General features: G+C 34.8%; 2 protein-coding genes across 3 annotated transcripts in view; one reads left to right on the forward strand and one right to left on the reverse strand.

The window, feature by feature from the left end:
* Positions 1–18,540, forward strand: part of LOC101891557 (kinesin-like protein KIF14) — an 86,186-nt gene extending 67,646 nt beyond the window's left edge. The window contains exons 4-5 of one of the 2 annotated variants that reach the window (XM_059128093.1): positions 14,871–15,230; positions 17,761–18,540. In XM_059128093.1, the coding sequence (XP_058984076.1) occupies positions 14,871–15,230; positions 17,761–18,297 (897 nt within the window). In that variant the 3' untranslated portion in view covers positions 18,298–18,540. The remainder of the gene's footprint in view (positions 1–14,870; positions 15,231–17,760) is intronic. The other variant, XM_059128094.1, reaches the window with a different exon arrangement.
* A 2,373-nt stretch (positions 18,541–20,913) lies between these two features.
* On the reverse strand, positions 20,914–21,977 carry LOC109614310 (putative nuclease HARBI1). Its single transcript, XM_020039727.2, has 3 exons — positions 21,718–21,977; positions 21,519–21,663; positions 20,914–21,461 (listed from the first exon to the last, which is right to left on the reverse strand). Exons 1-3 carry the CDS (start codon positions 21,919–21,921, stop codon positions 21,316–21,318), a joined length of 495 nt encoding a protein of 164 aa, XP_019895286.2. The 5' UTR covers positions 21,922–21,977; the 3' UTR covers positions 20,914–21,315.
* Positions 21,978–23,805: the final 1,828 nt, after the last annotated feature.

Raw genomic sequence — 23,805 nt, forward strand, 5'->3', positions numbered from 1 at the left:
TAAATAAATAAAAATAACACCAAGCAAAGCAAAGTACCTCCACTTATGGACCGATATATCTTAGTACCGAAGCGAAAGTCCAGTTCTAGGACTCTAACCAAGGAATCGAAAGCTAAAACCCAAAAGTCAGCAAATAATAACCGCAAAAAAAGATTCTCAATTCTCGGCTCTAATAACGCGGCTGACGATACACGGCACAAACAGTAAGATCCCAAAATCTCCCCACTATATCTTCGCGAAGAAACAACAAATAATCTCTTGAACAAACTCTCCCAAATGCGTGGTAAATCAAATTCACATGTGGTCTCTATTAAAAGAGGAAATCTCCAAGAGACATAAATACAAACTTATACTGAGCCGCATTATATAAACCTGGTTCGGTCTCTGGATTCTGAAAAGAATAATTGGTACACCTATCAGCCCAAGAGCTCTAAAGGACTAGTCGTAATTAATAGGCTTCATAATTCTACACCCTTAGAGGACACAAAGGATGCTCTCGCAGCAGAGGGATTAGAAACAAAGTCCATCATCAACATTTTTCGTTAAGATAAAGTTCCGCAACCTATCTTTAAAGTAGAACAAACATACGAATCTTCGCAACTACATGGGGATAAGATTGATATATATTTTCTAATAGATTTGTATAGCACATCCACACATTTGAAGCCCAAGATTTTAATATTGAAGCCCACGTCTTAAATATATATGGTACAGGTATTTTAAAACACTATGATTATGCGTTGACAACTATGCATAATAGACAAAAACTAGGGGCCGGCAACGCGGACCGGCCAGCTAGTTTAACATAAAACCTTTTTACTTTAAAAGTTTTTTTTTACCAATTTTTTATTAAACAATTAAAATACATATTTTATTATTTGACAAACTAGCTGATGAATTAGATTCTGTAGCTTGTTTTCAATTTCCTACTAAATTTCGATTATGATGCGGATCATAATGTGTTCGCGATCCCTACGTAAATGGAGGTCGCCCCTTTGTCGGCAGGTAAAAAATCTGTAAGTTCGGTCGGCCGAACTTTGAATACCCTCCACCATTTGGAACGAATTTGGCAATTCTCAAAAACAATAAAATCCATAGAAATTTTTGTTAAGAACTTAAAAATACCGAATGTAGCTGTTATATTAGGGTCTGAATAATGTAGCTAAAATCATTAAAATACCGAATATTGGGAGGTACCGTTACATGGGGGCTATACGAAGACGTGGACCTGCACAGATAATTTTCTGTCTTTGGCTGTAGTATCCATTACGAACTTCAATTACCAAATTTGAAACAATTCCGATGAATATTGTCGCAAAAATCATCAAAATAACGAATATCGGGAGGTATCGTTATATGGGGGCTATATGAAGATGTGCACCTACATGGCCCATTTTCAATACCAAAAGTCCTAGTCCTTCAATACCAAAAGACATAATATAGATTTGAGTAAAATTTTATCAATCTACTTCATTTTGTTCGGAAGCTAGAGCGATTTCCCCAAACGGACAGAAAGATACATGAACAGGCAGACGGACATCGTTAAATTGACATAGAATTTTATGCTGATCAGGAATATATATACTCTGTGGGGTCTAAAATGTATATTTCGAGATGTTACAAACGGAATGACAAACTTAATATACCTTCCATACTATGGCGGAGGGTATAAAAAGCTCACAGTACGAATATGCAAATCAAAATAAAATATATGGTACTACGTCATGACTGACCTGAAAAGGTGCTCTGTTTTGTAAACCCCAATTTGTCGAGCAACTCGAGAGTGATTGGGCGAAGTGCTTCACATATTAAGTCGCCATGCCAAAAAAATCCCAACTTAATCAGAAACATGCAAAATATAATGTGTAATAAATATTAATTTCAGATTTCCATTTAGTGATTGCAGCAGATGAAAGAATAAATTTGACTAGTAAAATATAAATGTTTATGGCAATAACTTTTGTTAAGGTTCGAAGGTTAGTTCGATAAATCAGTATGTTTGCGTATATCCCCATCGAACGGCGTTTTTAAACCTCGCTTCTTGATATTTGTTGGTTGCGTGGATGTGCCGCTCTGTTCTTCTACCTCGAGCGAAAGGAGATGTAAGACTGCAAAAATCTCAAGGAGAAGCAGTATCTCAAGCGAGATCTGTGATCCGTCTTCACATCCAGTGAGATTGAGACAATTATCTCCAAATCCAAAGCACGTAATCAGTTTCGGGTTTTTGACCAGAGTTCTGGAGTTTTTCTTTACTCAAATGGTGACCCCTGCTTTTCGAAATGTAGTCCAAAGTACTCCGAATCAATAATATAATAAACCCGCTACCTATGGGAAATCGTTATTCCCATCGTACGTGAGCTCTTTCTCACTAATATGCATGAGATAATAATCAACCTCAATTTATATACTCCAGATTTTCATTGCTTTACTTTGCAAAGTAGGAGGTTTAAGTTCTTGTATGCAAAAATTATGTTTTCCTTTTAATTTTATTCAATTTGTGCGGCTGGGAGCCACATATGATTATTTGATTTTTTTTTAATATTTCGATATATTATTGCATTTATGTTTTCTAGGGCTATGCTTGCTTCATAGTTGTGGATTGACTGTAATGACTAATTTTTTCTTAGGTAAATACAAAGTGTGTTGTCAGAACGCTGATTTGTTGAAATAAAATGCGTTTCTTTACATAAAAGGCTATTATATACACTATTTTGTATATAGTTTGTATTACTTAGTAAATAAATGAAATGAAGGCCGATCTAATTTAGAATATGGCAGCGAATTTTGGAAGCCATTATATCAAAATTCTTTTAATAAAATTTAATTAGTACCAAGGACTACAACTTCTTGATCTTTCACACTCACACGGAGTAAGACGCTTAATGCCTAGAGCTATTTTCATTCTAAAAATTCTTCGAGGACAGAGTTTTTCTGCAGAACACGTAATTATTTACCACTAAAACTATCATGGTTCAGTAATAATTTTGTGTAACTATGCGTAGTTTACAACAAATCGCAACGCATCTGTTCATGCAATAAAATATTAAATTCTTCGTCCATAGTGTCAATGGTATCAATTTGCAGGATTTCCTTATGTGTTTGTTACTTATTTCATTACACACCAAAGCAGTATGTGTTGAGTGTATTAAAAGTTTGATTTGGCCAAAGAGTTTGTAACTTTAAAATAGTGAGTTGATCCAGTTATTCGTGTGTATCCATCCGTAAGTACATGTTAAATTATTATGACTGCAAAGATGGTATTATAATCAGGAAACCTAAAAGAGGACAAAACCCTAAAACCCTAAAAGAGGCCAAAAACAGAACAATTTCCAGATTTTTTTAGTCGTTTTGCAGGTTACAATTATATCCCAATCGGTGAATTTAGCATTGAGTTAGAGTTTAGGACTGGTCAGAAGCCTACCGTTTTGGCTGGTCAAAAATTCCCAATTGTCCATTCAACACCGAATATTTTTAATATTGTTATTCCCGAAATCTAACAAAAAATTTGTACAATTACTTTGTTTATTAAGAATTTTTGCAAAATATTTTTTTTCCTTCTTTATACTGGTGTCCCCAAGCTGGAGAAATTAACAAATATATCAATCGGTTTGTAGTATTAACAACAAGTGTATATGTCACCCTCTCATACTGAAAAGAGACTTGTAGGTGAGAACGGGCAAAGCGTATACCTTAAGTTGACGTCGACAAATACAGTTCAACCGCGCCAAAACGAAACGAAAGCTGGTATCTTACAGTCAAACCCCGAGAGTTTACCATAACAAATAATTTCACCTGACAATTACGACTATTCCGAATGAAACAAAAGAAATGTCAAATAACCAAAACAAAATAACGCTTAAAAAAAAAAATAAATAAATAAATAAATAAAAATAACACCAAGCAAAGCAAAGTACCTCCACTTATGGACCGATATATCTTAGTACCGAAGCGAAAGTCCAGTTCTAGGACTCTAACCAAGGAATCGAAAGCTAAAACCCAAAAGTCAGCAAATAATAGCCGCAAAAAAAGATTCTCAATTCTCGGCTCTAATAACGCGGCTGACGATACACGGCACAAACAGTAAGATCCCAAAATCTCCCCACTATATCTTCGCGAAGAAACAACAAATAATCTCTTGAACAAACTATCCCAAATGTGTGGTAAATCAAATTCACATGTGGTCTCTATTAAAAGAGGAAATCTCCAAGAGACATAAATACAAACTTATACTGAGCCGCATTATATAAACCTGGTTCGGTCTCTGGATTCTGAAAAGAATAATTAGTACACCTATCAGCCCAAGAGCTCTAAAGGACTAGTCGTAATTAATAGGCTTCATAATTCTACACCCTTAGAGGACACAAAGGATGCTCTCGCAGCAGAGGGATTAGAAACAAAGTCCATCATCAACATTTTTCGTTAAGATAAAGTTCCGCAACCTATCTTTAAAGTAGAACAAACATACGAATCTTCGCAACTAAAGAAAATAGGACAAGTGAGAAATCAATCTATGCTAGTGCAAATTGTTTTTAAACCAAAATAGATGAAATCCGATTCTGTTATTGGAACGCAAACGGCTTTATTCAACATAAACATGAGGTCGTGCTGCACCGCGGATAATTTCTAATAAAATTCAACATTAACACATGCCAGAATATAAGTCTTCAAAATATTTCTTCAACGAATACAGTTATATCTGCAATATATTCTCCTCCAAGACAAAATATAAGCAAAGATGAATTCACACATTTCTTCTCATCTATTGGTAGTAGTTTCATTGCACCTGGAGATTAAAATGCCAAGCACACTTTCTGGGCATCTATACTTATTACTCCCAAGGATAGACAACTTATAAACTCCATTTCGTTCGTTAAACTGGTTGTGATATCTGCCGGCCAGCCTACTTACTGGCCTTAAGACCTGCAAAAACGTCCTGACTTAATTGACTCTGCTGCGACAAAGAATATTAAGGCCAAAAAAATGTCTGTGGTACTTTGGTTTGACTTGCCGTCAAACCATTCTTCAACTATAACATTAATGAATATTCAACTCATAACAAACTGGATGAAAAACCAAAAATACATACAACATGTAAATGTAACACTTCCTAAGTGCTGAAAAGAAAATTTTACTTCAGTAGTCAACATCGCATTTGAAAATTTTACTTCAATAGTCAACATCGCTGTCAATGTTGCCACTCCCACTAACGTTCCATAATCAGAGAAAAATTCCTACAGCTCGTGTCGAAAGCTAGGCTAGGCAAGCACTCAGATTGAATGAAGAGCGAAACTGAAAAATATTCCTAAATATTCTACAACCCACAGAGAGAAGTGATTACATCTTATGGAAAGCCATAAACAACTTGAGAAGACCTATCGCCCATTAATTTCCAATTCGTCTAGAAAATCTACAGAAGAAAAAGTAAACGCATTTGACAAGCACCTTGAATCTGTGTTTACACCTAGTCCCGGACCATCGACAGTTGTTTTACCTCTTATTGACATCATTGTTCCGAACCCAATACGATTTTCTCTAAAAGAAATCCAAAGTTCTATAGCCTCAACGAAACTGGTAAAGATCGTATTACTCCAAAGGAATTTTTTGTAGCTTTTTGTTGAATCGTACATTTATTGTTAAATCGAAAAACATACTTTCAAATTCAGGAAAAATATCAAGGGTCTAATTCTGTACGTGATATTTCCTGCCGATAAGCTTACAACAAATGAAACTCTCACTTTAAGTTTTCTTATGATACTGTCTTCATTAGTATGCACAAGGATCCTATGATAGCATTGGAAAACCTACAAAACCGTGCAGATCTTATTGCAAATTGGATGACAAAATGGGGAATATCGGTAATTGCAAGCAAGTGTAGTTACATACACGTTACTTTGGCTGTACACGTAAGTTGTCCCACAATACAAAATATTCAATACACAAGTTCCACAGAAAGATACCGTTAAATATCTCGGCATGCACCTGGACCGAAGGCTTACACGGAAAACATTGTGGTACTGTACCGTAGTGTTCTGTACCGTTCCGAGGTGGAGTGGTACAGTAAGATAATGTACCGTACCTAAAAAATATTTTAGTGATACTGTACCGGAACACAACAAGAATCGTACTGTACCGCAGTCGGAGCACTACGAAATCGTAGTGTACCACATGGCGGAACATTAAAAATATAATGTACCTGTAGGGTACCACATATGTGTTGTTTACGATTTGTGAGTAAAATTAGATGTTTGATGTTTTTTGATAATGTTTGATGTTTTTGATAGTGTGCCTCTAACGTAGTAAATTTGGCTGTCAACTCCTATTATTCGGAGGACACGATAGACTGCGTAGACCTGACCATTTTTCTATCGCATAGTTTATATGTGACTTACTTCTTCATTATTTACAGCTTTTAACTGGTTAAGGGAATTTTTTTCCTTGTCTACTGTTATATTTCTACAGATAGTAGTACGCTAAATTGGAAGTCGCTTCTGTGAAGAAATCGATAAGACTATTACTTTAGCCCGCGAGATGATCAGATATACCTGTATCTAACCAAAGCAACATCCGTAAGACTATTCCTGTAGTCCGCGAATTACTTACTTATTCACAAAGCCCACATAAAACTCTCATCTATAACATAAAAAAGAGAGTAAGAGAAAAAAATAAAGCACGAAAAATATACGGTTGAATTGGCAACCCCCCTATAAAAATAATAGTATTTAAGATATGAAAACTTATTGTTATTTTCATCTAAATATATGAGATTCAATAAACAAATAAATATGTTAAAAAAACATCTCGACGAAATCACATGCCGATGGTGACGTATATTTTAAAATATCCACTACACGAGAAGTAATCTTAGAACCAGATACGTATTAGCTTATCCAACATCATCCTGCAATCGCGTACATTAAACGACTACTTCCTAAAAACTCCGTACTAAGTTTTTCTCATATCCAATAATGTTAAGTAAAAAGGAAACAAAGTAATTATCATTCTTTAGTAACCTTTTTTGCATATTTGGGGCATCAACACAGCTGCTGGTACAATGAGCTGTCAAAACCAGTGTTGCCGTTTTGGGCGTTTCCGTCCAAATTTGGGCGGAAAAAAGATAAATTTTGTGGTTTGGGCGGATTTTGGGCGGATTTTTTCCATATTGGGTACAAATTTATTTTTCATTGTTTATTTTTATGTAATTTAATTTTTTTTATTACTATCTGAATTTTATATTTTTTTTATTGAGATGAATCGTTATTTATTTTATAGATTTTTGTTAAGTTTTTTAATAATATATATATATATATATAATACATTAGGCTATAGTCGTGCGGGGCCGACCATGTGATACCCTACAACACTACAATATGTTAGAAGCCCCCTCATGTCCAAATCCATTTTGAAAGATTTCGCTTTTGAAATTATGTCACGGAGCACTCCAACATACAGAGTTGTCCATATTCGACGGACCCATCTGGCAACGCCATAACTTTTGACAAAGATGTCACATCGCTTAATGACATACTGCGTTTGAAGCGTCAGTCCAAGCAGATTTTTACCATGAACCAATACACGCCACGCGAAATAGTTGAAATTTACATTTAACAGAAGAAGTCAATTATGAAAACTCAACGTGCATTTAAAACATTAAAAAATGTGAGAAGTGCGCCTTCTAAGAGCACCATTAGGCGTTTATACGAAACATTTTCGACTGGTAAGGCTCTTTCTAATCCGAAGAAGCCATATAAAAGTTGACCAAGGCGATCGGCCGAGAATATCGCTGCCGTACGAGCCAGTATTGAGAGGTCCCCAAAAACATCCCAAAAACGCCCTTCTCAGCAGTTGGGCATGGTTCGGTCCACTTTACAACGGATTATTCGCATTGATTTGCATTTGTTCCCGTACAAAATTCAATTGACACAAAGAATGTTGCCTGCGGACAAGACTCGTCGATTGGAATGGGCCCAAAGAGTCATGGGTCCGTCGAATATGGGCAACCCAGCATTTTGCCCAGGGACATTTTCCCAATATTTATGCACTCCGTCGTGCTGTTAGTTTTTGTGGTCCACTTTACGGCTAAATATATTCCAATGGTCATACAAAATGCCAGAATTCTTCCCTGTGCTTACCTATCTTTTCAGTAGTATAAGTCAAATTGAAAAAATACTTTTTATACTTTTATGTTAAGAGGGCATTCTGAATTGACAAAATTTGACGAAATCGGTACAGCCAATCTTGAGATATAAGCATTCTAGCTAACATCCCCCTCCCTCTTATATATACATTGTATATATTTCGCTATAAACATCCGATATATTTACTATCGGCATCTACGTAACGGTCAGAGTTGATCTGTTCGTCTAGTTGTGATTTCGCCGGGATTAAAAATATTCGCGGTTTAATGAAAAATTTGACTTTTATTTAACACAAATGTTGTGGCCTATTTCAACCACTAAATATTACCCGATGACCATCTAAATTGGAAGGCTTCTGTCCAGCCCTAAGCTCTAGCCCCATGCTAACTTTCGTGTCGATTGGTCTATAATTGCCACCTGTAGATCAACTGCAAAATCAGTAATTTTTTCAGTTTTTGGTCCATTTCAACCCCTAAATATTATGCAATCATCTCCAAAAGAAATAAGGGTTATTCTGAACCGAGCCCCCCCCCCCCCCAATTTCGTGAAGATCGGACCATAATTGCGACCTTGAGAAAGTAATAATTTGATTGTTGTTTTACTTCAAGTTTATATATATATATATATATATATATATACTAAATTTTTATTTTCTCTAATGTATTTAATACATTGAATGTAATAAAACTTGAGTACCTTCTTTATGTATATTGTAAAATTTTCAATAAAATTTACTTGAATACAAACTATATTTAAATTATTCAACTTTTTATAGTTTGGTCGGATATGGTCGATTTTGGGCGGTTTTTATAAAAAATTTGGGCTGAAATAAAAATTTCTAACGGCAACACTGGTCAAAACACATTTGTAATTTTCTCAATTTTGAATGAACAATTATTTAAATCTCATTTCATACAAACCTCTGACGGCATCGTATAAGAAAATATTTTAAAATCCATTTATAATAGTCGATATTTTTTATATATTTTTGACATATCAGTGTGCGCTAGTGTTGATGCATCTACCCTGAGATAAAAAAACTGCAACAATTATTGAATGAATTGCAGTTTTTAAATTAGTTGCAGTTTTTTCATTTCACCCTGTATATGATTGTGAACACAGTATTTACACTCAAATAAAAGTGGAACCAGGCTTATTACATCCCAAGAATGCCTACTAATAACATTTGTAGCGACCGATGCTTTAAATTTTTAAATATGTGATCATCTGTATATATGAAAAAAGTTATGTTAGTTACTAGTTAGTTAGACAACTCACACCATTTCGGAATGGTAGAAAAAGATAAAATCCAAAAAAAAAAAATAAATAAAAGCATTAAAAAATAAAAGCATAAAACATTTTTTATGTGTTTGTTTCTCTTTCGAGACGAGCTTAATGATCTGGAATTTGCAGTGAAAAGGAATGCCAGATAGACACTATCACACATTCACCACTATGCCACGCAGGCATATTTGGTGTGGATGATGGCTTACAAGCCGTTCTCTGGAACTTTTCGAAATTTTTGCGATTTAGCATATGCGAATTAAACACTAGAAACTCTCCAAGTTCGACTCAAGTTCTATTAGCAGATCTTTTTCACAGCAAAGTTTGTTTTTTTGTAGTAATGGATTTTTTTATCCACAACAACTACATTGCTTCGAATGCATACACTTTAGTTAGCACTGCTTTAGGAGACGGGTTAATGGCTCTTAACGTTGAGACGGCAACTTCTAGTTGGATGCACAGCGATGTCGGCGGTTCAAATCCCACAGCCAGGCTCGGCTGAATTTTAATTTTTGAGTATTGCCTTGTTAAAAAAAATGGTTTTTGTTACAAATATTTTTAACTTTTCGTAATCTTTTATATTGCATGAATTTTTTTCAATTTGATATGCTATATTGAAGTGTACATTTTTTAATTGTTAGTGCACAATACGATCTTTCCTGACTACAATTGACATTTACCTTTCCAACCCCACGATCTACATCGTGCTTCAGCCATAAGATACGAACACATTCAAACAAACAAAAATGACCGACACAGCTGGGGCTCATATCAAAATGAGGACCCACTTCTTTTATGTGACAATAATCCGTACAATGCGAATTCAAAATGCAAAATTCATTGGGATTACAATCAGCGAAATACCAAATATATAAAGTGGCAATACAATATTCGTGCTACATAAAATGTAGCTCTAGATATTTATATCTAGCTAGCTAGATTCATATCCTCCGTAAATTCTTCTGAAACCTTCCACATACTTAAATCTCTGGTACCGTTATGCAGGGGACTATGCGCAGTAGCGTGTAATGACATTGCGTAACAGCCAATCTTGGTAGTAGATCAAAATTTCAAAAAGGTTTTGGGTTCCCAGGCTATACACTTTTAGAGCCCGTTATATGTAGGCTTAACCATACACAAAGGGCCTCAAATATTTTGCTCTATAATTCGCAAAATTTAAGATAGAGTTTTAAATTTGATAAAGTTGCATGTAGAAACATTTGTGCAAAATATTTGTCATGTCGGACTATGTTTCGGTATAGCCGCCATATAAGGGAATATTTGGGTATTTCTGAAAGTTGGTAATTTGAGTTTTTAGAAAGAAGAATATTCCTTTTAAAAAAATTATAATTATAGGCCCACATTTTGGTATAACGCCGATATGAAGGTATCCCCGGATATCAGTTATTTCCATTGTCTTACCAACAGTTTATATATTTCGAGGATATTGAGCACATTTTCCAATCTAAAAATGGCTGATAATGTGTATTAAGGCCATTTTGCGGGTAGAGTGATTAGTGATTTTAACCAAAACTCAGATTTGCTCATTTTCACTCGGGAGCGCATCTTGATTGCGAGCAGGATTGCGCAAAGAGTGGGAGTTTTTTTTACTCTTCACATTTTTGTTTTTGTGGGTTGCTCATGAGTCACTCTTGTTTGAAAAATCAAAGAAAAAAAATCAGCGGAATATATTGCAATGGACTGTTTTTTTTTTTTTTTTTTTTTTTTTTTTTTTTTTTTTTTTTTTTTTTTGTGTACAAAACGCATTTCTAGAAGATTTCGAACCGTGTTGTCATAATTTGTTAGGATGGCGCTTACACAGTAAGTGTGCACAGTAATTCTTATTATTAACGCCGACGGGTGCACCAAACGCACCAAAAATAGAGGTGTTTTTGAGCATGCATAGAAACGGTTTATTTGACTTTGGCTGTTTTTTCATCAGACGTCACCTACATGATGATAAACTCATCGCCAAGTGCAGGTTTTCCCACATGCAAAAAATAACCCTATTATACAAAGAAAATATATAGAAAAAATAATTTTAAATATATATTAGTATGGATCGGTAGCCCTTTGCCCTATATTTAACTGATAAAATTTTCAAAATTGTACATATAAACGTGTTTGCATAAATACGTGTTGTGCGTTTTCGCACCAGTCTATACCGATTTTCACCAAATTAGAAGTACTTGCTTCTGGGTTGAATTCACTCGGATGTACCGAAATCCATTCATATTGGATACATATTAAACATGAGGCGCACAATAAAATTTAAATCGGACGCAAATATATTTGGGAGCATCGAAATCTGAACCGATTGCCAGATATACTTCTAGACTGAACCTGGCTGCGTGTACTTAAATTGATTTGATTGGGACTGATGTTACGCATTTGGTGCACAATACTTATGAAATCGGATGACACTATGTATGGGTGATATATTCAAATCTGATACGTTTATTACAATTTCCATAGATTTTCAATTGGATGATTCTTTCCCTTTTTGTAAGGCAAACGATTTTCTTTGTATCACACGACTTTATCCTCTTAGTCATAAGACTGACGTTGCAGAAAAGCGAAAAAGAGACATAAATAAAATTGGTCGTTTAGTATCGTGTTTTCGATCTTCTATGTTACTCTTCAGAGTTATCAACATCCAGCACGTATATTCGAATCCTTATATTGTAAATTTGTTAAATTAAGCTGTTTAACTACTATAAAAATTATAGTATAATAATAAATAAATAGAGTGCAAAAGGCACGTAAAACCCCATTAGCGTTGCTATATTCTCAAACAAATCCTCTCCAATATTCATAATTGGAACAAGTAAAAAAGCATTAAGTTCGGCCGCGCCGAACTTTGCATACCCTCCACCATTTGGGACGAATTAGGAAATTTAAAAATACCGAATATCGGCTGATATATGTTGCGATATACGATATTGTGTACCTATAAAGACAATTCTCTTTCAGAGGGTAAAGTACTCACAAGGAACTCCCTGTGTTGAATTTCAGACAATTCCATCGAAAAGTGTGACTAAAATCATCAAAATACCGAATATCGGCGGGTACCGTTATATGGGAACTATAGCAAACCGTGGACGGATATATATCATTTTCAATACCAACCATCCTAGACACAGTACAAATTTTCTGCTAAATTTTGGCGCTCTACGTCATATAATGGGGCTGTATCTTGATTTCAACTGACAGATGGATAGACGTCTTTAAATCGACTTAGAATTGTGTGCTGATTATGAATATACATATATACTTTATGGAGTCTTCGACGAATATTTAGGGATGTTACAAACGGAATGACAAAGTTAATATACCCTCCTTTCCAAGGTGGAGGGTATGATAACGTGCAACCTTTGGAACATGTATTATTTCACTATTTTTTAATATTATCGTCTAATTTTTGAGTAATTTTATTAAAATTCCAACTTAATTCTTGTATTTCCTTTACAATGCTATTCATTTATTAAAACATTTTCTAGCACGAAAATTGTACTCAGTAACGCCGAGGGGTGCAAAAACGCACCACCCGCTGCACGAGCAAGGGGTAGAGATAGGGGGCTGAATTTTTGTGCGCGGAATGTGAGTGACATTAGGGCATCCTCCACTAAGTTTCAACATTTTTCTCCCACTAATAAGGGAGCCGGCGTTAATGGGTTAATTATATTAATATTATATATGTAAGCATAATATATAAAACGCGTGTTAATTAATATTTTCATGGTTTATTTTCACTTTAAACACTAAATCATTTACGATGACTGCTTACAACCCTGCAAGCAAAAAACATCCCGCAAATCACTTAGAAGTCACACCTAAGCGATAGAAATCATCGCGTTTGATATCGATTTCTCACCCCCGGAAGAAGCATCCTTCTGGAAGAAACGAACAACGACCGCGATATTTTTAAGCATAACTAAATAGAGTATGCAGCATTGCTTCTAATAATCGTGGAAGTCACTTCATTGACAGTTAATGGATATAAAAAAAATATGTTTTTACTCCAGAATTAACAATTATTTTTTATTGCTATTTTCACTTTTCCAATGTAGGCTTGCTTGTAACTTATACAATTTGGCTGAAAAACTCACACATTATGTTTTTTTTTTCATATTTCAAATGTGATGTCTGGTATAGAAACCGAGCCCAGGTGTTCAGAGAGCAAAGCTGGCATGCTTATCACTGCCCCACAGTGTCTTATATTCCTCAGATAGAATAAACTCTTATTTATGTTCAATTAGTAACTAACTGTAAACTATCGGTGTTTTATCCGGTGGAAGTTACAAGAAAGAGTCTGCACACGCGACATCTTATCTTATATTCCTTGGGGCCACTAAGTAGTAACTCAGTGACGATAGAAATAGACAACAGTAGTTTCGTTATCGCATTTTTAGAACAAATTTTTCACCTTCCAGGAGTGTACTCGCTCGACTTCGAAGTATGTTTCACTCTTTGAGCAAAATCGAGTGAATTATTCGGAGGTCTGATTTTAACCGATTGGCGGACAAACGGACCGATATTGTTAATTCATTTTTGAATTTTATTATGATCAAAAGCACAGACTTCATAGGAACTCTAACGCAAAATTTAAGGTGACTATTTGACTATTTTGGAAACCTTCTGGCCTCAATTATGAGGTGGACAAAAGCAAATACCACTAAAATTACGGGCCGCCAACGCGGACCGGACCAGCTTGTAATATAATATACTAATTAAGACAAAATTATTGATTATCTACGATCGTCGTAAAAGGGGGTGACAGACATTTTGCAAAATTAGAGACAAATCTAAAGAAAGCCGTTAATTAAAACGTTTTAAAATTTTCTTAAGTGTCAAGGTCTGGAGAGCTTTATAATTTAGCAGGGTGTATTTGACTAGAAAGTCAAAAAATTAAACGGCTCAAATTCGACTGCGAATTCGATGCGGCCAAATGATTATTTGGGGAATTGTGATAGGTGAAAGAAAGAAAAGAAAAATAAATTAGTTTTTATTGGTTTTTAGTGGTTTATTGAGTTATAGAGAATTCTATTCGAGCAAACAATATTGCCGTTAGTAATTTAGGTTGGCACAGAGTACTTTGACTTCTAATCGACAAGTGAATGCAGAGTTTCTTGTGGTTCGCCTCGGCGATCGTTGTGGTCGTCAGTTACAACTTAAATATTTTCCAATGAGAGCAGAGTCTTACATGTATAAAAGTGAGCTTACAAACACAACCACTTTTATTAAACATCTACACCTTACGGTCTCCGCTGTTTGTGCTGGCAATCACTGCAGAAGCACAGAAAACGGAAAGTTGAAGGCCAATTTGTAGACCCTATGTAACCGAACATAGCAAAACTCGGGTTTTTGATAATTTTTCCAAAAAAAAAAAAAAAGAAAAAACAATAAAAAAAACATACTGCAATTTTCAGTTATCTTAATTTATTTGTTTAGTTGTTCGATTTTAGATACGCATATCAAGAAATTTTGGAAAAACGCGAGGAAAAGATACGTTTGGAATTGGAAAATGAAAAATTTCAAGCGATAAATAAAATTGAAGTTGATCGCTGTGAACATGAGAGAAAAATGAAAGAACGTCTGGACCAAATGGATTTAAAGCAATTAGTTTTGAAATGTGATGAGGAAATTATTGACTCTGAACGAAAATTAAATGCCCAACATCTTAAACAGGAGACAGCTCTCGGTAAAAGTCCATTGAAAGTAGTTCAAATGAGGAAATCGAATTTGTTGGATGAAATTAATAATATAATGCAAACCCCCAGCAAAGGAATACAACATAAAATACAGTTGTTGGTAAGTAAATTTTTTAGGAATAAATATAAATAAAACAGTTATAGTATTACTTTTTTTTATAAAGTGATACATAGCGCGGTGTATCACTTTATCACATTTGTTTAAAATATGGTACTTTAAGTTTCTAATGGTAACTTAACTTTGTTAAAACATCACAACAAATAGTACCATTTGGTACTATTCCTTTACCCAATAGCCAATATAGTACCACATAGTACTTTTCGAAAAATTATAGCACACATTTCCAAAACCATCCCATATCTTAACCACAGACACCAACAGTGACCTTAACATAAAATTTCGGTATTCCAGCACTATCGGTTCACACAAATCCAAATTGTACCAAATTCAGTACACATAGGTACGAATTTCCAAAACTTCCTACCCAAATCAATCTTAAAATCCCACAGAAATTTCACTACCCAATTTCAGGATTCCAGCCCTATCGGTTCCCCCAAATCCAAATTGTACTAAATTTTGTACTATTTAGTACACATGAGTACGAATGTTCATAGCTTCCTACATGTCCCAATCCTATACTCCCACAGCAATCCCAATTCCAAAGTTCAGCATCCCATACTTATCGGTTCACCTAAATACAAAGTTTACTAAAATTTAGTAGCATATACAGGCATGTCACAGAATCGATTCGGAATGGTTTGTATTCCGTAATTCAAAATCGATTGCTTTTCTTTTAGATTCTTTAGATTCCGTACGATTTGGTGAACTACGAAAATTGCATTACTCAATATGAATATGGCAGTATTAGAGGAATGAAAGAACGAATAAATGAGGAATCAAAACAAACCACATGATTAGAAAACACTGTAAAAGTGGAAACTGTGAAAAATATTCTGTTTAAAATACTTTTTTTTTTGCGAAAAGAAAATTAATTTTGTAATTTTTACTTAAGATGGGAGATTTGATTGTTTCTTAAATAGAGGCTCAAAGTAATGAATAATGAATTTTAGCTTATAAATTAATTCCTGTGTTTGCTCTATGGCTTGTCCCTAAATGATTAAAACGTTAATTAACATTCCAGAATAGATACATCATAATTTTTTTTTGTTTTATTTTTTACCTTTGTTTCAAATTATCATTCGTAAATAATTATTGTTGGTGAAAAAAACTGGTTCTCAAAAAAAAAAAAAAAAAAAAATATGTGGCAACACTTTGATAGCAATTGTCTTCGTCAGTTGAGAAACAAAATTTGCAAATTATTTTAAATAAGAAGATAAAAAACATGGAATTTAATTGTGTATTTGTTATTAAAACAACATTTTTATTACTTGAAAGTGTTTTAACCGCGTTTTGAAGTTACGAGTTCTCATAAAAACACTATTTCACTTGCAAAATCCAAAGTGGTTTCAAACCGAAATAAATTCGAGTTTTTCGTTTTCTGATATTCGTTTCGTACGACATTCGTTCCTGTGACATGCCAGATATTACAGATAAGTTTGAATTTCCAAACCTTCCTATATAACCCTATCCTACAGACCAACGGTAATCTTAATTCCAAATTTCAGGATTCCAGCTTTTTCGGTTGTACCAAAATTAGGTCTATTTAGTACAATGTTATTAACTAATTGCATCATACAGACCATAAGAAGTTTTATTTTAAAATTTCAGGATTACAACTCTACTCTCTTATAAGTTTAACTCAGCTTTCTCTAATTTTTTTTTTTTTATTTTTGTTGTTTTGGTCACCATGTTTGTTGTGTTCGTTTCTTACAAAATGATACAAATTTTGCATTTTTGGAATAGTTGGAATAAGGTTTTTCAATATCAATCTGATTGCGTTTATTGTCGAGCTCATTATCTAAAATAGAAGTCGAACAGTCTTTAATATTGCCAATTTCGCGCACAGTGTGCTGTGCCTTATTTAAGTTCATTCTATTTTTCATGGGGTCTTTTATTGTATGAAGCATCTCCAACATGTTTCTTCGTTTGCGGTAAAATGTTATTAGGTGTATGTGCTATTGTTGCCTGTTTTTTATTACAAAGGCTTGTCTTTAGTTTTTTTTTTTGAATTCGCCATCTGGTCGTCCTTTTTAATTGGGCCATGACATAATATTAAAATAAATGAATAGCAAAATCTCCATCGTTGATATCTTGCTATGTTACAAAACTACAGAAAAATGGCACTAACTTTTAGTTTGGCAAATAACTAGTTCTAATTTGTATCCTCTTAGTATCAGTCAAGTCAAGATAAGCTAATTTAATTCACAATGCGTAAGAAATCTTCAAATCGAAAGGTAACGTTATACGACATCTATGGCAGATTGTGGACCTATATTCAACCGTTTATGTAAAAACGACATAGATCCCAAAATGTCAAATTACAGTTCATGCAGTTGGAAAATAACGACATTCAATAATATAATTTTTATAGAAAAGTTTTAAATCAGTACAGGTTTTAAGTCTACTCTCAATAATATGTTCCGGTTTTTATCTGAATGGTCATTTATTCTACTTTTAAGATGTTTTTAATATTTAATTTTTTATGTTTATATGTTTCTTATATTTGCAGGTAAATGAAGCAAATGATCATTGTGAAAATAATAACATTGACTTGGAATTTAAACCATTGTATGCGGTGGATCAATTTGGAGTTCCCCACTTTCAAATAATAATCGTCGATAAGGAAAAGCAACTGCAAGCGGAGTGGCCGGTAGCTAGACTTCAGGTTTGGCTCCATACTTTACAAGAATATTGTCACCTGAAAGATATATTTAAATTTGTGGATATCGAATGGAAGAAATTGGATGGACAATGCAGAAAAAATGTGTTTGAAGATAAGGATGTAGTTTCAAAAGAGCCTGTTCATAATATAACCTCTCTACTTCCTATCGAAAAAATATCGCCGAACAACGAAAATACGGATATTGGAACTACAGCCGTAAAATACCTTGACCAAATTTTGAAATCTTCGGAAGATCTTAAAGGACTATGTTTATCTAATTATGGTAGTATGGAACTTAATAATGTGCGATCGTCTTTAAAAGAATTGTTAGAGCGCATAACTGACACCCTGAATACAGTTGTCAATTGTATAGAAAACAATTGACCACCAAATAAGAACGTTTAGAACAAACGTTGTAAATTATGCTGTTAAGCATCAATACCAGATATTACACAAAACTTTGTCAATACTAATTCTTTGATCATTTTGCGTTACTGACATGACTATTTTACTTATTATGTATCAATGCATATTCATGTAAAAAAATAACAATTTTACAATAACGTCGTTGTTGTTATATAAAACAATTTTTCAATTAAATAAATTCAAAAATATAGTTTTTAAAAATTGTTTTATTTAATAAAACTTTATTATTTATTAATTTAATTTTAAGATTATACTTAAAACATTGTTGACATGTTTTTTCGGGATACCGTAGTATTTTTTGTTTCAAAATAGTCAGGTTTAATCCCATTATTGTTGTTTTTATAGAAAGCAACGTGTTTAAGTTAGGTATTTTCACTACAAATCTGCAGGGAGCCATTGTTAGCTTAGTTCCGATCACATAGAGATCTCCCTTCCTCGTGTATTCCCTACAAATCCTCCAATAAACCGTATCGTTTACTGTGAATTATAGGCGATACTTACTGTTACCTTACAAACCTACCCGGAGACCATGTTCGCCATGCTCGGATCATAGGCAGTACTTACTCTCATGATTGTGGAATTTCGGATCGGATCGTAGTGAGAACATTTCCAATAAGCAGTGATTGCGTCAGTCTTGCATAACTTTCGGCAGCCCATCATATTCTGTTGGTCGTTACACTGGCAACCTGTAAGTACACGTCTCAACCAAACAAGGCAAAGTTCGTTACGGACACTTTTCCTCTCAATAAATTACCCTCATATTTTTATTATTATAAAATCGAACAAACTGCTGTTTTTTTTTCCATCTTATTCTTTTCCGGTACCACACTCGGTTTGTATCACAACAACTTAATCGGTCTCATCTATAGAGAGCTGTTACACAAAAATTTGATCCAATCCAGCCGGATCCCAGAGAAACTTGCTTTGCGTTGTTGTGTTATCGGAGTTCTTTTATCTTTTTTTACCAAACAAGGCAATCATAAACCAACCGTCGCCACCATCCTCCTCAACCATCCATCCAAATTCAACACCAACACACATTTCAACGGAGATATACCAAGTATGTAAATTCCGTTTTTTATACCCTCCACCATACTATGGAGGGTACATTAGCCTTGCCATTTGTTTGTAACTCCTCGAAATACTCATATCAGACCTAACAAAGTATATATATTCTTGATCAGCGTAAAATTCTAAGTCGATTTAGCGATAATGTCTGTTGTTGTTGTAGCAGCTCATACATCTGTGTTCATTCGGTTTCCATTTTTTCTGACTCCATTCAATCAAGTTCTACCTCTATGTCCAGTCTCCAAATGGATGCAACCTGGGGCCAAATCACCGCAGTCGAAATCGAGTACTTCGGCATCGTAATGTAGTTTACGCGGATCACCGCAGTCGTTATCGAATTGTTTTTACTCGAAGTTGTGCACGAAAGGTAGTATGCTATCGAAAACAAAGTATGTAGTGATTTTTGCGCGAAAAAAGAAAACAAAAAGAAACAAGAAGTTGGAGAAAATATAAGTATTATTCTATTTTGGCAAAACATTTAAGAAAATATTATAATTCTTGCATTTAGGGAAAAGGATAAAAAAGGTAGCCTCTTCAAAAAACTGCAATAAAGTCAATGCAAAGCAGAAGGAGGTATTGGCTCAATTTATGTTGGAGCATCGGGACTTGGCCAAAAATAAGTTGCAAAACTGTGCTCAACAAAAAATGATAAGTCTAAACTTATGGCCCGAATTGACAACCAAACTAAATTCCTGGGGCCCTCCAGTGAAAGATATATCAAGTTGGCGCAAAGTCTATACGGATCAAAAGCATAACACAAAAAAAAAAACTTTCGCACAACAAGGCCTCCAAGAAGAAAACTGGTGGCGGCCCATATGATGAAATAATACTTTCTGTAGCAGAAGAACAAATTGTGGAAGCAGCTGGGCTAACTGCGGCTGTAGCTGGCTTAGTAAATGTTGAGTGTTTCGGAAGTCCCACCAACCAAACTAGTGCCGAAACGAAAAGAAACATTAGTTGTATATCGAAAAGTGACATGTGAGATATTGCGATTGAGTTGCTCAAAACTTCACATAGGCATATGCCCAGAAGAAGGTTGAAAAGCATTACCAAGCTAGACCTTTTAAAAGAAAATATTGACCAATATAAATACTGGCAAAGTGAAATTGGAGGAAAGATGTACAAGATCATTGACATTAAAGAGCGGTCACTTAAACTAAAAGAGGAAACTAATCGTAAGATAGATAAATTGATCTATCTTAAGGAACAAGCCTTGAAATTGAAACAAATGGAGTTTGACGCGAACATAGCCTCTAAACGAATTGACCTACATTGGAGCTTGAAGCGCTGAAACCAAAATCCCTCTGAAGAGAATACAATAAAATTTATTTTTATTGAAAGTAGTCAAATTACATTTTGCCTCAATATCGTTTAATACCTTTTTTATTTTCAAAGCCTTTTATTTACCATTGAACTGAATTAGTGAAAATGACATTCTCTGTCTGATTGTTTTACCTTCATGATCTCATAAACAATAAATTATTATTTAATTAAATTAAACAATTAAATATTAATTAATTAATCTCATTAACAATTAATAGTTTTTACACGTATAGTTTTTATCAAAGCATGAATTTATTCTTTGATTTGTTTAATTTTTTTTTTGTTAGTTTAAGTACGTAGTGTTATATAAAAAACATAAAATGTATTTTTGTTTACGAAGTTTTTTAATAAAGTCATTCTTTAAATGTTATTTAAAGACATTTTTATTTTGTCCCTTATTTTTTCACCAATTTTTATCAAACGGGTTTCCCCGCCAGTATATACTTCAAGGCTCGCTAGAATGTACATGTGTGTACATTGCCACATTGAACATTATACATATATTGTGCAAAGCAGCGCATACATTACCAAATAGTGCCATTTTTCGGGAGTGTAACGGCTTCTTCTCTCATTGCTTAGGATTCCTCATCGAGCCTTTAAAACTCCTTTTGTGCGTTTTATAATACACCTCGCCTTTGCATGAACTCCATTAAAATGGGCATCTGTAGAATCTTCAGCAGCTACCGCATATAGAACTACACACCAGGGCTCTGTGGTATATCCAGAGTCACCTGCAAAATAAATATGTATGTGAATATTTACCATAAACCCAAGAATATAACATTTACAATGAACCAAAACGTTAAACCCTTTCTCTGTGTACAGTTGCTCCAGTAAACCCCATTCTTCAGAGTGTTTCCACACAAAACTGTCGTGCGAAGCACCGCCGTAATTTGAATTTTTAACCAGTACTTTGTACTTATGGTCACAAATCTAAAAGTTTTACAAAATCGTTAACTGATAAATGTAATAATATACACAACTTACTATCATTGCATTTAGACCGTGAAATCCTTTTCTATTGAAAAACATGTATTCATCCTTTGAGGGAACTTGGAAACCAAAGTGTGTGCCGTCTACACTACCAACCAGTGAAAGTAATTTTTGTTTTAACGATTTGACATATATGCCTCCAATATGAATTGTACAAATAACTCCAGACAATTTATAGTTTTCCATGAAATATTTCATGCACTCCTCAGATTCTTGTGGCAAAAATTTTGGAACAACTCTAGTTTAGTAAAAACTCTTCGATTTTTTGGAAATTTTTTCCAGAGGTAGGTATTTTTACCCTGATCCCGGGAAACTATTTTTTTCTTGGGGGACGGACCCGGGACCCCAGACCCGAAAGTCCGGGATCAAGACCCCGCCTGGACTTGGATCCACAAATTGTAGCATTTTGGAAAGGTAAGAGTGTCAGCTATAATTTGGCATCAATTTTGTTGTCCCCCATAATGGACCCTTTTTTGACTTTTTGGGGGTTTTATAAAAAATCCGGGGCCAAAAAATCGATAATTTGACTATAACTTCCTATAACTTCCGATCTATATTGCCCATATCGGGTAATTGGATCCGGGTCTAGTCGGGGTCTTGAACCCGGACTTTCGGGTCAAAAATCTGGGGTCCCAGGTCCGTCCCCCAAGAAAAAAATAGTTTCCCGGGATCAGGGTAAAAATACCTACCACTGGAAAAAATTGAAGAGTTTTTACTAAACTAGAGTTAAGCCAAAAATTTATCAGCATGGGACACAACTTCTTTTGTATTTCGATAGTGGTATTTTTTTTATCACTTTGCACATTGTACGTTGAGCTAAAAAATGTTAAACGTGGCGGCAAGTTGTAAAATTAGTGGTACGGACGTCGAAATGTGCTCAGGAAAATTTATTTTTTTCAATAACATATTTAAAGGCTTCTTTTGACAGACGAAAACGTCTTTTAAATCTATGGATGTTAAAAACAAAATTATTTAAAAAACTCATTACAAAATAGAACACACAATGTCACTTTATACTCATCCGCTGAATCCGACGACGAGGAAAGCAAAAATACATTTGGATTCATAATATATATTTTTTACATATATATTTTAACACACGAAAACAATATATTTTTTCAGAAATAGCATATTTTAATCACAAAAACTTATTTCGAAATTCTCTTTCGCTCCCATTTTCTTATTACCATATATTTACAGCAATGCAGAAAAAAGTAGTAAGCAAATTAAATTACGATCGGATGCGGTGATCCAAAAATTTACAGCGATCGAAATGTATTTCTATACGAAAGAGAACTCGATGACGAATACGGTGATTTGGCCCCTGTATTGGTTGTGTCCATAACGAGACTGGAGTTAGGTGAGTAGGCTTGACTGGGCAGCGAAATAGGTGCAACGTGTCATGTGGGCCTGTGCCACAAGCTGGGCAGATGTTCTGCACGTCGCTGTTTATCCGGGCCCAGTAGGAATTTAGGCGGCTGCACCATCCGGATCGTAATTGAGCCTAAACTACTAGGGTTGTCGGGATAGCTCTCGTTCTTCATCTGCGACGGAAGGGGGATGGTCTCCTAGCACAATGGCTTCTGAGGCCGCATTAGAGTGAATACTATTCAGTCCCGCTTGATAGGCCTGTTGTTCTAGAGGCTCTCTCTTATACCTCTGTACCTCTCTCTAGCTCATGAAGGTCTTTCCTAACGTGCCTGGGCGGAGGTTGCCTATCCACAAGATGGTGATTCGGATGGCTCTGTCTATAACACCCAAGAAGGTATTGCATTGACAGCATTTTGTTATGCTGTCGCACCGGTAAGACCTTCGCCTCCTCATTTAGGTGATCGACAGGTGTCATGAGAAGGCACCCTGTTGCGGTTCTAAGGGCGGCATTCTGGCAGGACTGAACATTTTTCCACTGCGTAGCACTGACATTGGCGGACCATAGTCGAGTCACATAGTTTACCACAAACCGGCCTATCAAGTTTTAAGAGGTCAACAAGGTTTCCTTATCACCTCCCCAAGTACTGCCGGCCAGAGACTTGAGGACCTTGTTCCTACTTCTAATCTTGTCGGTGATAGCTGTGGTATGCG

This window comes from Musca domestica, unplaced genomic scaffold, assembly GCF_030504385.1.
Source record: "Musca domestica strain aabys unplaced genomic scaffold, Musca_domestica.polishedcontigs.V.1.1 5, whole genome shotgun sequence".
NCBI lineage: Eukaryota > Metazoa > Arthropoda > Insecta > Diptera > Muscidae > Musca > Musca domestica.